At 45.2% G+C, this 14,778-nt stretch overlaps 1 protein-coding gene across 1 annotated transcript in view; it reads left to right on the top strand.

The window, feature by feature from the left end:
• AATF (apoptosis antagonizing transcription factor) overlaps positions 1-8,026 on the top strand; it is a gene marked incomplete at its 3' end in the record, with an annotated part of 43,116 nt that extends 35,090 nt beyond the window's left edge. Inside the window, exons 9-11 of the mRNA XM_009891188.1 lie at positions 2,522-2,589; positions 4,606-4,686; positions 7,955-8,026. Coding sequence (XP_009889490.1) covers positions 2,522-2,589; positions 4,606-4,686; positions 7,955-8,026 — 221 coding nt within the window. The remainder of the gene's footprint in view (positions 1-2,521; positions 2,590-4,605; positions 4,687-7,954) is intronic.
• Positions 8,027-14,778: the final 6,752 nt, after the last annotated feature.

The raw sequence follows: 14,778 nt of genomic DNA on the forward strand, positions 1-14,778 counted from the left end.
TGCCTTGAAGGAGAGGAAAGATGTGGACAGGTATAAATATTATCTCTGTTGCTTGAGTGTCTCTTATTTGAAAATAAAAAGGGTCATAAAATGATACCCATCTACCTTTCTGCCACTTCTCTTTTGTGGGGCGCACGCCTTTTCCCTCCCTCACTCCACTAGTGTACTTAAGTGATCAGAAACTATGGGGGTCAGTGAGTTTCTCACGGAGCACGGTGCCCGGGACAGCTTTCGGTGTCGGCTGTGCGCGGCAGGGCGGCGGCGGTACCGGGAAGCCGTCTGAGGGCAGGCTGCGCTGAGCACAGGGTAGTCGAGAGCTAAGCTGTGCTCAGAAATGCCGTCGTCTCACTTGACCTGGTATGGGGGGGGGATGTGGAGCTTCTTTCTTGTCCTCTTGCCTTGTCTGTGCCTGCTGTCTTGGGCCAGGTGAGGACGATAGCCAGGACCATGGCTGCTCCCCAAGCCCCGCTTTCCGTGACTCTTACTGTACCTTGACTGGCCATTGCAGTCCAGCTCTCCTACTTCAGCAAAAGTGTAAGGGTGGAGGAAAAGCATCTTTCATCCTTTCTTCTCTTTGTGGAATTGCCTGGATTCCCTGGTTTCCAGGTGGGTCTGTTTGGGGTCCTTTGTGAGCGGTCCTTTTACTGTGTCCAGTTCTGGGCTCCCCAGTTCAAGAAAGACAGGGAACTGCTGGAGAGGATCCAGCAAAGGGCAACGAAGATGATTAGGGGACTGGAGCACCTTTCTTATGAGGAAAGGCTGAGGGACTTGGGTCTCTTTAGTCTAGAGAAAAGAAGATTGAGGGGGGATCTTATTAATACATACAAATGCTTAATGGGAGGATGCCAGGGGGATGGGAGCAGTCTTTTTTCAGTGGCGCCCAGTGATAGGATGAGGGGTAATGGGCATAAACTTGAACATAGGAAGTTCCATCTTAACATGAGAAGGAACTTCTTTACTTTGAGGGTAGTGGAGCAGTGGCACAGGCTGCCCAGAGAGGTGGTGGAGTCTCCCACTCTGGAGACATTCAAAACCCGCCTGGACGCTGTCCTGTGTAACGTGCTGTAGGTGACCCTGCTCTGGCGGGGGGGTTGGACTAGATGATCTCCAAAGGTCCCTTCCAACCCTAACCACTCTGTGAACTCTGTGAACTCTGTGGAGGCAGTAACTTCACTAGTCAGTGAAATGTCAGCACCCTGCACCCCTCCGTTCTGGAGGGTTTATTTCTGTTCTTTGTGTTAATACATTGCTGATACCCAAGGCACAGCACATACAATTTACAGTGAGTGGTGATAAACATATAGCACTGGTCAAGTATCCAAAAAAGGCTGTTCACAATATTCTTTGGCTGCAGGAAGCAAAAAGGACAAGACCCAACCCTCAGGACATGAAAAGAAATAGAAAAGCCTGCTTGAGCGTTCCTGCTCTAGCTATAAAAATGTTTTTGCTGTGCTGTTCCTTAGAGCAAGCGTTACTGCCCAGCAATGCTTGACTTCTGTTTGGTGAAGTGTTTCAGTTCCCCCCTGCCCTCCCCGCTTGAAGAGTGGGGCGAGACCTGTGGGGCAGAGGTCTTCCTGCAGATCTGCCTGCACTACATCTCTTGCCCATGGGAGATGTGTACACAACAGCCTGTGAAGGTTCAGGCCTTTTTAACCCTTCTAAAGCCCAAGGAGCAGTACCAGCCTTGGAAATACAAGCTGAGTTCTTCATTCCGCCCCTCTAGGTGAGACGCGGCCATCTCACGTCAGGCTCAGGTGCTCCTGGAGGAGCAGGAACCCCTGAACTCAGGGACTCACATCCTGAGCAGCGTCCCCCTGAGCTTCTCATCCCTTTGCCCTCTGTGGGATTGTAGACTTTGCTCTGGGCTCCTGGGACCAGCAGTTACCAAACGGTTGGCCCAGTGGACGATGCCACAGGGGGCTTTGCAGTGCCCCCAGGGATTCCAGTCCTTTGCCGTTGCTTAGACTTAAGATCATTAGTTTGCTTTGCCCACGTGGGTCTTGTGCTTGGACCATGGTGCTGCTAAATTGTGTCCCTCTGCCTCTGCATGACCTTTTAGATTCTGTTCAGAAGAATGACATGATGCTACATGTCACCTAAATAAACCATGATGTGTTGAAGGGAAGACTGTACTACTCCTAGATCTGTCTGAAATTATACACAGAAACTCTTTGTAGTGGCCTTCAGTGTTGTGCTCCAGTCACATATTCTATGGGGAACCTTTTTGGAAGAGTGGGATGGTCTACAGGTACTTAGACTTTTAGCATAGGTTTTGCTTCCTTGCTTGAATCTTTTCAGAGCCATCGGCTTTTTCCCTTGGAAGACTCTTTTGTAGAGAGGAAATGCTAAAAAGCCTTGGTTCTTGGCTTGGGGTTTTCCAGGGAGTTTCAAGAAATGAGGCATACAGGTTCCCTTGGGAAACTGGCAGCTAATTTCTTAAGTCTCCTGAGAAACCTGTGAGCCTGTTTGTATTAACATGCTTTTACTGTGCTTTTAAATGGGATTGTTGTCTGTCTTCTAGCTCCTTCGAGAACTTATAGAACGCAAAACCACTTCATTGGACCCCAATGACCAGGTGGCAATGGGCAGGTAAGTAGGAGGTTGTCCGTGACATCACTAGCTTCACCCCAGCACTGCATTCCCATCCAAAAGTGTAAAACTACTTGTGGGCTTCCAGTCCAGTTCCTTGTAGAGGGCAAAATTTAGAATGACTCTGGAGGAAGGATCTGGGTGTAAGAAACTGCATAACAAATGATTAAAACAGTATGACGTTCGTCAAGAAAGCCATCCTCTGCAATATACTGCTTAGTTACGGATCACACTGGCTGACTGCGAGTGTGCCAGCCTTTGAGCTGTGCCCTGGTTTGTCTGCGATCCCCTGGAGATACTTTCCAGTTGTAAAAGGCTTTTTCCACGCTTTGGCTATTCTCGGTGCTTCACGCAGCACAAAGGGAATCCGTAGAGTTATGTCTTAACTGACCCTAGCGAGGGAGAACCAGACAAAGTGACTGCCCGCTGCCGAAATTTGGCCTCTTCTCAGTAGGAGCTCTGATTTGTCATTGTATTACAGGATCAAACATTCTGTCGTCAGATCAGTTAAAGCAATTCCTGTGTACGCTCTCTCCCTGCTGTAAGAAATGATACTATACAATTAAAACAATACCAAGGAATGTTTCCTGCATGCAGAAGTGAAGTATAATTCCGTGCAGGGAAGCTCTTATTTCTCTGTTTAATTCTCTGTTTAATTAGAAAATAAAGAATCTTCCAAATACCACGTAATGAACAGTGTACATTTAAATAGCCCTGGGCTATAATTTAGAAAAGTGTAAAAGCAGAGGAAGGCTGAAAATGCTGGAGTAGGGCTCTCCGCTGAAAAAGCACTGTGGGGGTATGTGTATGGGAGGGGAAGAAAATGCATTAGGAAATTTTGTGATGGTGAAATAACTTTTATCCTTGTAAAATATTACCCAAATTTTAGTGCAATGTGTCAAATTTATTTTGTGTATGTCTGGAATATTATGGAAAGCTATTCACTATAATTTAACATGATATAGACAAAATTACATTTAAGTGGTGATTACATTGTACATTTATCTGACTTTACAATAAAATAGATTACAGTAATTAAGATTATATTAAGATTGCAGTAATTGGATTTTGCTAGATTTTTTTCCCTGATGTCGAGTTTTCATTGTATAAATCAGGTAAGATGACGCTCGTTTTCGTAAAAAAAATATATATTTATAACTAGTAGAAGTTTTCCCCTGCTGAAAACTTCTTTGACTTGATGAAGTTCTGTTTGAGGAGTTGAGCTCCCCTTCTAAATGCAGTCAGGGATCAGACAGCACTTTCCGAAAGTGTTCATTGCTTTTCTTTCTTTTGTGACTTTGTGTAGTAATAGTTGGAGCATTATGTAGGACTTCTTGCTAGATTTGCCAGGTTTAAGCCAGAGGTGGTAGGGAGAAAGACTTGCTTATAATTTTCAATATACTTTGCAAAACTGAGGGAGGAAATAAATGCAGAACATCTACTGCATCATGGTAATTCTGTTCGTGAAGTTAGCATAACCTATCTCACTTGAAGAATCAATTTAGGATGTGGCAGACCGTCTATTCGGTTATGGGCTTTCTATATGCAAAGCAGGAGTCATTCTAGTAATCAAGGCTGAAACAAAAAAGCAGTACCTCTAAAGACATTTTTTACAGATTTTAGCATTTGTATTTTGTAAAGATTTTATTTTTAATTCTGAAGATTCTTAAAAATACTCGGTAATCAAGAAAGAATGAAAAATGAAGCCAAGCTTGTGGCCTCCGTGGGTTTTCCTGCGGGTAGAATATTCTCCCTGAATAGCGATTGTGTGGTCCACGTGTCCCGTTGCGGCTGGAGGTGGGAGAAACGCTGATTGTTGAAATGCCGTGTCCGTGGAGTGAGGCAGTACCACGGGCACTTGAAGTTTCATACTTGTTCTCCTGAGGTTCTGATCTCCTTCACTTGTGTAAATGCAATAGGTGGAAGGGCTGGGAAGGGCCTCAGACCCCAGGGTACCTAACGCTCATTTTCCTGGTGGCCCTGAAAGTTGTGTAACTGTCATTCTGCATTCCTCAGGCAATGGCTGGCCATCCAGAAGTTACGAAGCAAAATAAAGAAGAAAGTGGACAGAAAAGCCAGTAAAGGAAGGAGAATCCGGTGGGTGACAGCTTCTGCAAGCAAACAGAAGTTCTGATTTTGCCAAATAAAAATCTGGCTGCGCTGGGTTGGCTCTGGGGCGCGTTGGTAGGCTTATTCATGCTTTTTAGGGCAAGATGTCTTGCTCTGGGGCATCCACTGGGGAATCTTAACGTTCTTTGAGCCTAGACCAAGGGCTTGGTTGGGTGCAGCCTGTGAGCATTGGCCAGATCAGTCTTGGCAAGAGTGTTCCTTGGTCTCAGAAAACACTGGGGAGAGGTGTTCAGCGATTTGGGGACATAATTTCCAGTGAAAGCTGATAAACACCTCTTGTGCAATATATATTTACCTGGCTAAAACGTGGATAGCAGCTCTGGGGGAAGATGTACAGAAATGCCTCAGCGAGGTGGATGTCTGTTTCTTACTGTCAATTGGAATTTGGTGTCTAATCTCTCTTTATTTTTGTAAGTCCCGCTGTGGCTTTCTTTAGCTTCAAAGCATTTCACATCCTGACTCCTGGATCACTAATTTGGGTTGATCTCTCCTGTTGTGTTTCCAGTGGAAGAACCTTCCACGTGGTAGGGTGGAAAGGGAAGCCGACTGGAGAGGACAGGGTGTTTTTTCCCCCCTTTGCAGAGCAGATACATTAGTCTCCCCGAGTTTAGCATGACTGCATGATTTGTAGCGGAGGAGGTGTTTGTGGCAGGGAGGCATGCTGAAAAGCTGCACCGCTTCCTGAAAAATCCGCAACATTAACCATCCTTTTGTGAGTAAACTATAAATCGTGAGTTTAGATGGCATCTGATAGAAAGTCAGTGGAGTCAGTCTGGGTCAGGCCTGGCATAGCAATTTTTAAGATAGATGTCATAAGATAATTTATTAAAAGAGGGAAGAGCTACTTTGTTGGCCTGAAAAGCCTATAATTATTGACTATCAATATTCTTTTCTGTCAGCATCACACATAATTGGATATATTCATGATTCAGTCAAAACTACTGACAACATCACACAACTGAGTCAGACTCGTAAACCTCCAGGAATAATGGGGAAGTCTCTCATTGTGTGCAATCTGTGCGCTTCAGCATTCCTGAGAGATCAGCTATCTCGCCAAGTCAATTGCCTCTTAGATCTTAGGTGCCTTTTTTTTCTTCTTTAAATAAAAGTTGCACCGACCCTGCAGGGAAAATATCAATAAAAGAAAAAAGTGTCATTGTCTGTGTTTAGGATTAACATGCACTTAAGCTCCAGCGCCTTTTCAGAATAGTCCAGTAGAGCCCAAATGGGTGGTTTTAAATTGGTTCTTCCACTGAGAGACTCAGTGTCACCCCAAGCAGATCACTTATCCTCTGTTCTTCTTTTTCCTTCTCTAAAATTGGGGCAGCAGTGCATAGATTTGTTTTCGTGAAGGACTTTGACATCCTGGAGAGCAAAGTATCAAATACTAAGTTTCATCTGTCTCCATAATTCTTCCTTTTTAGCACTCCTTTAGCAAACCTTCGATATTACAGCATGTTTGGATGAAATGTGCTAGTTTATTGTAGGGTCTGAGGACCTTCAAGTGCTTTCCACATAGCGTGAGTACCTGTCCCCTTCGAGGCCGGGGAAATTGGGGCACTAAGAGGGGAAGCGAGCTCATCCGAAAACTCCACAGTCGAGTTTAAGAAACCTGGTGCCTGGAACTCTGCTGTCCCTCGCTAGGACGTGCCTTTTCTTCAGGGAGATGTGGAGGAGTGATGTGTGCACACCCATTTTTCATGTCGGTGATCTCTGGTCCTGTGCTGCTGCAACATGGGATGTCTGTCAGTGAAATTAAGTATTTTGTATCTGCTAGACTGGGAGTTTTGAAGTCCCGATTTAAAAAACGTGACAGTAATTAGTTCTGGACAAACAACTCATGTCAGAGATTTTATGAGAATTGCTAAGTCCCCTTGCCACTGCGCAGAGCGTCTCTGTATAAGCTTTGATCTGTATGAATCCATCAGTTGTTAATGTCTCGTAAGCGAACTATTTCATAGTGCAGCCTGTTGACCTGACGCTGGCTGCAGTACCAGCCTGTCTGTTCCCTGACTCCATCATTACGGCGTTAGACCAGGGCAGTTGCTTCCGTTACAAGTGACAAAGACTTGATTGTGCAGAGAAGCCCTTGCGTAAGGGTGAGTGTGTGCTGTGCCTGAAAAGCCATTCTGATAGTCTTGTGAGCTAGAAATCCCCTCAAGGGAATGTTCCTGCATAAGCAAACAAAAGGGAGTGCAGAGGTGACAGAGTGGAAAGGTGATTCTGGGCAAATGCTTGTGAATCCTTTTGCCTGCTATTTGTCAAGCTCTAAAAATAGCAGCCGCTTGGATAAAACATTTCAGACTTGGCGAGGCAGCATGGGAGTGTACACCAAGAGCCATGGGTTTGGAATCCCCTGCGCTTAGACACTAGGGTCTAAAGCCACCTTTTCATTCAGAGTTTTTCAGTACTCTGTTAAATTTTATATGTCAGGTCCTTGACTGTAAGTCATGGAAAGCTACTGCAAGTTCCTGGCCCAGTGCAGAAAGCGGGAAGGGGATGCCATATCGAAAGGTGCAGTACAGCTTGCAGAAGTATTTTGGTGGATCAGAAGCTGAGACAGATGCAGCACTGTATCGCCTTGGAGATGCTCCATCTCTTCTTTGGACAGGTCTTTTTCTGGTCTCCTTCTTTGCTTGTTTTCACGTCCTCCATTTGTAAGTTATTCAGGGTAAGGCTTTCCAACTACGGGTATGGCTAGCAGAGTAGGATTTTGATCTCCTTTAGGGCCCTAGATACCACGGAGCAAGGAAAAAGTGATAGCAGATGGATGCTTGAGAAGGTCTGATGCTCTGGCGCTTCTGCTGCCTGCAGTGGGCTCTTTGGGCACAAATTCCAGAAGGTGATTAAGACAGCAGCTGAACAGAAGGCTGAAAACGAGTTCTTGTTCCGCTGTCTCTGACTTTGCAGGGTTGTCTGTCTGGGAGCCTGATTAGTTACTCACACACAATTAATGGATGCTGTATGTCCTCTTTCTAGCTGGGATAAAAAAGGATTTGCTTGCTGTTCAGTTCATTGTATCATCTGATTATTCTTCTGTTTGTGTTATAAGAAAGGAGGAGAAGGGAGGGGGGGAGATTGCCAGCTACAAGTAGTGACTCATTAGATATCAGCTACCAGGAAAGCCAGTGCTTTGCACTTCAGTGCCTGGTAACCAGTTTCTATTTAAGCAGCAACATTTCCTTTTCATTAATAGTTACTAATGTGCTGCCTGCTTATTTCCTGCACTATTCAGGTATCATGTCCATAGCAAGCTGGTGAGCTTCATGGCACCTATTGACCACTGTACAATGAATGATGATGCCAGGTGAGTAATAGATTAATTACGTTTCTCAAATGGCTTCATGACAGCATGATATTGACCTGTTCTTCAGTCTGTCGCCCCCTCCATTTCTTCTTATCAGTTAACCATTTGTCACTGGCATCATAGCCTGGGTGTCTTGGTCGCATCTGTCCAGGCACTCTGGCTGAGCTTTCACTCTGTAATTACTGTGACACCAAACAAGAAATTTTCATAAATTTCGGTACCTACATTTTGATTTCTGCTTTAAAACTCCTCTGGTTTTGAAATATGCAGTTATTTTGGAAATAGACACCTGAGTTATCTGGTGTCTTCAGGTATAATTGAAACTCAGGAAGAACTTGTATTTGAACAGGAATGGCAGCTGCTTTAAATTCTGTTTAGAATGCATTTTCTTAGATCGGATCATAATTGGAATAGTTCAGTCAAGATTCACTCAAGACCTAAATGTTGCTTGGGTTTATGTCTATTTAAAGAACGAAGAACTTTATTGGAAGAGTATGTGTTAATGTGCTAATTAGTAAAGAAAATATCAATGAGGTTTTGTGCATAGCTACTTAGTTTTTCTACATATACACCCATATTTCTTAATGACAACATTTTTAAACTAAATCTCAAAATGCTGAGCTTTTTGTGGGAAGGAGGTGGAATAATTTTTCCAGTGAATGGATGTAGAAGGCTTGAGAAACATCTTTCCCCTGGGTTGTGGAACATGTTTGTGCTTTGTGAGAGAGAGATGTCATTTGTCTGTTTGCGAAATGGAAACCAAATACCTGCTGTTCCTCGACTGTTGCCTTTTGGGATATTGCACAGACTTCTGGATGAGAGCTCTCCAGTAAGCTGGCACTAAGGCGTTTTGTGTCCACAGTAAGACCTGTGCTGTTTCATCCTGCATCTCTTTCTCATAGTTTCTTCATTCTTTCTTTTTTTGGTTTTATTTTTGTGGGTTTTTTTTTCAAGTGAGAAAACTGCTTTGATTTCTGAACATTGTCTAGATACTCTCACCACAAAAATAAATGTCTTGGATGTGAAGGGTGAAAGCTATGCCTCCAGCCACATCAGGTGGTCAGTTCTGCCACCCCCTTACCTGGATCATAGGAAGAGAGGCACACAAGTGGCTTGGGCACTGTGAGATTAGATATACGCACTTTTGTTTATTTGGCAAATAAATCAAGTGCATTTCTGTTTCTGCTATGCAGAGCCTGAGCTAGCAACTCCCTGTGCTTCCCAGCTGTCAAGGACCTCCTTCCCTGTACGGAACGGGTGTCTTTGCTGTTTTGTATAGCCCCAAATCAATCAAACGGGGGGCAGGATAGATAAACGTGTACCATCCTGTAGAAGTAGTTCTGGGATGTGCTGCCTGTTCCCCACGTTTTTTTTCTCTGAGGGTAATTAGCAGGTGGCATATGTGTGTTTAGGAAAAACCAGCTCATAACCATTTTCATTAATAATACGCATGACTCTAGCATTTCTCTATCTTAGTATTATGTCCAGTTGGCTGATTACTACTTATGCTTTGAGAATTTCAAATTAGGTTAGGGTGCCTGTAATTTTTTGCATATAATGCGTATTGTGCTGTCCTGCAGGTTAGGCAGGCGTACAGACTCCTGCTCTGTCCCCAGAACGAAGGCAAGCTCAGCTTGAACGGGGGGGAGTATGAGGGGGAGGAAGCTAAAATAAAAATAGTGAGACTGTTGCTAATAATCTAGGAGTTACACTATGTTTGCTGTCCCCAGAGGTGACATCGCCTCCTCCTTTGCAGTCCACCGCGCTCACTTGTGTTCCAAAAGTTGCATAGCAAATGCATTCTGCAAGCCAGAATCCTCCAGCAAGTCAATGCAAACGTGAAGTGCATCGAAACAGCTGGGACAGTGGAGTCGTTCTGCACAATAGCCTTCTTGGGCCTCAGCTACACTTCATTTGGCTGCCATCTTCATAACCCTGATTCCCCTCGCTTCTCGGGGGGCACCTTGAGTCCACCCCAAACTGCACGGGGTCTGGCTGACCCTCAGAAGCTATTACAGCTAATAGGATGCTATCTACGTTACGCTGTGTCGACACCGTTATCATTGTGGTGGGGACAGAGGGTTTGACATTTGGTTTACTGAAAACGTCTCCTGGGGGTTTTCTCCACATTGAGCGGGTTATTACATCGCTTGCATGTTTTACTGATTCTTTGGTGGCAGCAGTGTGGCAGCAGCTGCTGCTGCTTATTGTCTGACTGCGGGAACTTATTTCTTACATTAAGTTTATTAGTCACTTTGGAGGCCCGCCATACTCTCCGTTAATGGCATTTTAGTCGCTTATCTCCTGATGTTGGTTTAGCCGTCTAGAGTGAGACTGGCGGTTGATGTGTGCACACGCCAGCAAGTGTGCCTGAGGGTCATATCATGTGGATGTATCCCAGAACGTATCCCGTTCTGCCAAGATCAGGCTTTCAAGCCAACCCTGGGTGTGGATGGGGCAATGCCGGAACCAAGCTGGGCAGGTTCTCTTCCTAGTTCTGCTGGTGGCTTCGTGGATGACCTTGAAGAGGTCGCTCGGTGTTTCTGTGACTGATTCCCCTTCTGTGCAACGGAGGTCTGCTGCTGAGAAGAGCCTGGAAAAAAACAGAGGTTTAGTAATAGTGGTAGTATTATTTAATTTTTTAACATGCATAGGAAAGCTTTAGTTTCAGACAAGAGACAGATACACAAATAGAAGCCAAAGCTTTCCTCGCTGTTTGCCAAAATACCTACTGCTTACCCGTAACACAAAGAATATGCCTTCCGTTTGCCTACTGCAGGCATTGCAGTCTTCCTTAAGCAGTTTCTCTGCAGCTTCTTCCCCACGGGATGTGCTTTGGCATTGTTTAGTCCTAATGTTGAGCTTAAATTTCCCTCTGCTGTAATTTAGGCCCGTTATTCCTTGTCCTGTTCAGTGTGGGCTTTAAGAACAGATTCTTACTGCCTCTTTGCAGCAGCCCTTCCGCGTTCGGGTGGGCATTCTTGCTTTGCACACTGAAAACCTGGGCGTTATTTAGCTTAGCTTCCTTCTTTTCCTCCCTGGTTTGCACCATTTGTGTTTGCATCCAGACATAAAACGTATTCAAAATATCAGGGCGGCCAGTGTCTGAAATTAGACCTCTGTAGGTGTTTTGATTCAGCTCTCCCAAAATGAAGATATCTGCTGCTATCAGTCATTTTTTGGAAAATCATAGCCGCTCTCTAGGGGTCACTTCACATCCCTGTTTAAAATGCCCCTGCACTTGCCATGGGCATAATACCTCTGTAGCAGCGCACAGCCGTGCCGGACAAGGCAAGAAGAATTCAACATCTGCTTTAAACTGCAGGTGAATTAAAAAGAAAAGACTGGGCCTGTACGCATGAGAGGCAAGCAGTAATGATAACAGCTTTCCTTTGTGACAGAAGAAGGTAATTTTATTGTTTGCAAGTGTGAATTACTAGATTGAAAATGCAAGTATACACTTCACAGTGATGTGATCATGCTCTGAGCCATTTTTTTTTCCTGGTCAGGCACTTAAAAGGCATGACCCCAAAATAAATACACATCTGAACAAGGAGGTGCTCTGCATTGTAGTGTGAGAAATTTTAAAGTGTCGGTGAGCTGTGTAGAAAAAAGGGTTGCAGAAACAGAGCTGGCAGAACATTCCCTTTAAGTTCTACCAGTGGCTGCAGTGGCAGGCAGATACCTGGAGAATGCCAGTAAAAAACCATGTATGTGCAGATGTGGAGGGGCAGAAGGTTGGGGGTATGGCATAGAGTCCGGGGGGTGCGAGTGGTGATGGAGTTCTGGTTCTTCCTGCCCTTGCCAAGTCCTCACTCCCTGTGATGAACAGCACAAGCACTTTGGGAACGGGGCAAAAGCAGAGGGGAATTTTCTGTGCCCGTTTCCTTGCTTTGCTTGCTCTAAGTGCTTTTGAAGGCACGAGTCTGTGTAGCACTGTAACAGCTTGCTGTTTTCTGTATATTTAAATAGCTAATGCAGCTTGGGAATACATTTGGGGCCTGAGTCTCGTGTACATTTAAGCCATTTTACGCTACTCTGGCTGTGCAGAGAGACCTTAAAACAGTGCAAGGAACTTCTAGCACTCACCTGAAGGTCCCTGTGTGGTGTTGGCATGGCTGTGGGATGCCCAGGACTTCTGGGGACCTGGCACATCAAGTTTGTCACTTGCCACTGCCGCTGGCTGGGGAAACAAAGAGCAAATGCGTATGAGGAGAAACAGCCTGAGCGCTGCACGGAGAAGGGGATGAACAGTCACTCCAGAATTGTTTTACAGCCTGAATTTGAGAAAAGAAACGTGCAACTACAACAACTGCCTTTGTCAACATCACTGCCACTTTCTTTCTTATTCTTGCTGCTGGTTGGAATAATAGCATTCGTGCAGGCAATTAATCTTCCACTTGCCAGTTTTTCATGCACCCTACGCATGGGCATGGCTGTTTAACCTTGTGCTCACATATATTATGTTGTAATGTGTGGGACACTGGTGGCCTCAAGCCCTCCTCTATTTTAACCCCTCTTTGGTAGTATTTTAAAACATACACTGGAAAGTGATTTTTATGGTTATCTTGGGGTATATGTTTATAGACTTAAATACATTTATAGTACTCTTGGGCCAAGGTTTTTCTAATCGGTCCAAGGTCATTGCTATGTAAATGGGCCTGCCCTAAGACGGGGAACCTGAAGGCAAAAGCTTGAATGTAACTACGCTGTGGTGGTTTCCAGAGGAGAGCGTGGCTGTCTCAGGCAGGAATTACCCGGGAACAGAACAGGGTTGATGTCTCTGTGGTTGTGGATCACCTGGGTTTGAGGGTGGCATCATGTGGGTGCCACTTCTTGGACTTCCCTTGAAATATTCTTCTCCCGGCTTCATCACCTAGTGTGCTTCGCTGGTCCCATTGCTCCAGTATCTAGCATAGTGTAATCTCCATCTTAGTCATCCTTCAGGACAACCATGTACTACGGAGCTGGGAAGATGCCAGTCGTCTTTTCTATTTTACACTGGGAAACTGGGCACGGAGAAATGAGATCCCGTAACTCCAAAGGCATTTGGGTCCAGAAATCCGTGAGTCGGGAGCCTCAGTGACTTGCCAAAGGCGACACAGCAGGTCTGGGCTAGAGCTGTAGTTGTACCCAGGTCTTCTGTGCAGTCACCTTCAGCTGGCCTAGCTCTGAACAGCCTCGTGGTTTTAGGAGGTGAGACATCTATACGCTCACAGAAAGCTCCTGTGCTAGGTCGATGTATTTCTTCATGGGCAAACTGAGGCTAGAAGTTCCCACTGAAGGCCTGCGGGTCCACAGACAAGCGAGCATATTTTCAGTATGTGCTGAGTTGCCGGATCTGCAGGAGTGGATCCTGTAAACAGCCAAGTTGAGGCAAGGTCAGGTGAAGTCTGTGCTCCTGGGAAGAGCTGTGTGTGGATTTTGGTTTTGTTATATCTCTCTGTCAGCTTTGATATATAGATCTTCAGATCTCTGCACTGTACGCGTGTGTGTGGAACAGAGACTAAACACAGACACTTTAGAAAAAGGTATAATATCAAATTACTGCTAAGTTTGATGAACATCATTATTTCACCTCTGGAGGACGCTAACTTGCAGGAGAAACGTTCTTTAAGGACACGGATGTTTGGTCCGAACACCTTTATCTCCCAAGACGACTCAGGATATTCTGACAGGTAAAACAAGATTGTGCAAATATGCAACAGTGATCTAATCAGCTGGAACAACAGCAATATTTTAACTGGCGCTACCTTTTAACAGCATCATTAAGGGCTCTCATTACTCTTTTATTAGAGGCTCACTCTATTTCTTATCAGATTACAGAATGAACATAACTCATGGCACTGATTTGATCTCTTGTTAAAGAGGATTACAGCTTTGCATTAACTTGGATTGACACGGTTTATAATTTGCTGTTGATACACATGCTGGCGGTGTCACATGTTTGACCCCCTCCCCACAGCACCGCTGAGGAAAAGGACACCCATACATCATCATTAAAGATGGCACCCAGTGCAGAAATGGGAGGCAAAAGGAGGCTTTTCTGCAGGAAAGTCAGGCAGGACAAAAGAGACGTGTTCTCAAGTGCAAGCTGAAATTCAAAACGGGGATTTGTAACTGGGTGAAGGTGGAGGAGAATATATCGGCTCTTCGATAGGTTGCATCTTACCCCGGCAAATGGTTCTTCATTATGGAGGAGGACTTTGTGTCCGTTACGACTCAAATTAGAGGGAAGAAGATGGCCGTAATGGGACTGTGTCAAACCACGCAGTTCCACCCACAACGTGAGGCACAGAGTGTTTTCCCTGAGCTGGGGACTGCTCCCCTGCTCTTCTCAGACCTCTCAACGTTGTGATTGTCACCAGTTAGTGAACTGGTTCCTGCCTTCGAGCAGTATCGATAGTACACCACCAGCTGACGGTGTTAGTATAACCAGATAACCTGTTTGCTTGTGGTGGACGTTACCTCACTGTCACGTCCCTGGTCTGTAGGAACCGCAGCCAACTGGGGCTTCAGGCTCGGGCTGCGTGTCTGTGTTGTGGCTCCCTTCTTCCAGCTCCCGTGTACTGCTCACGCGTTGTAGGGCTGGTCGTGGCGCGTTGCCTCTACGTATTATTTTTTTTTAGCATATGGTCAAGTTCCAGCACACCATGCTGTAGCATGGATGCCTGTATATACATATATATGTATATACACAGTCTCTCCACACCTGTGGTGGTACATTTTGTGTTTGACCTTGGAAGCGCAGC

This window comes from Charadrius vociferus, unplaced genomic scaffold (genome assembly GCF_000708025.1).
Source record: "Charadrius vociferus isolate BGI_N301 unplaced genomic scaffold, ASM70802v2 scaffold239, whole genome shotgun sequence".
In the NCBI taxonomy this organism is placed as follows: Eukaryota; Metazoa; Chordata; class Aves; order Charadriiformes; family Charadriidae; genus Charadrius; species Charadrius vociferus.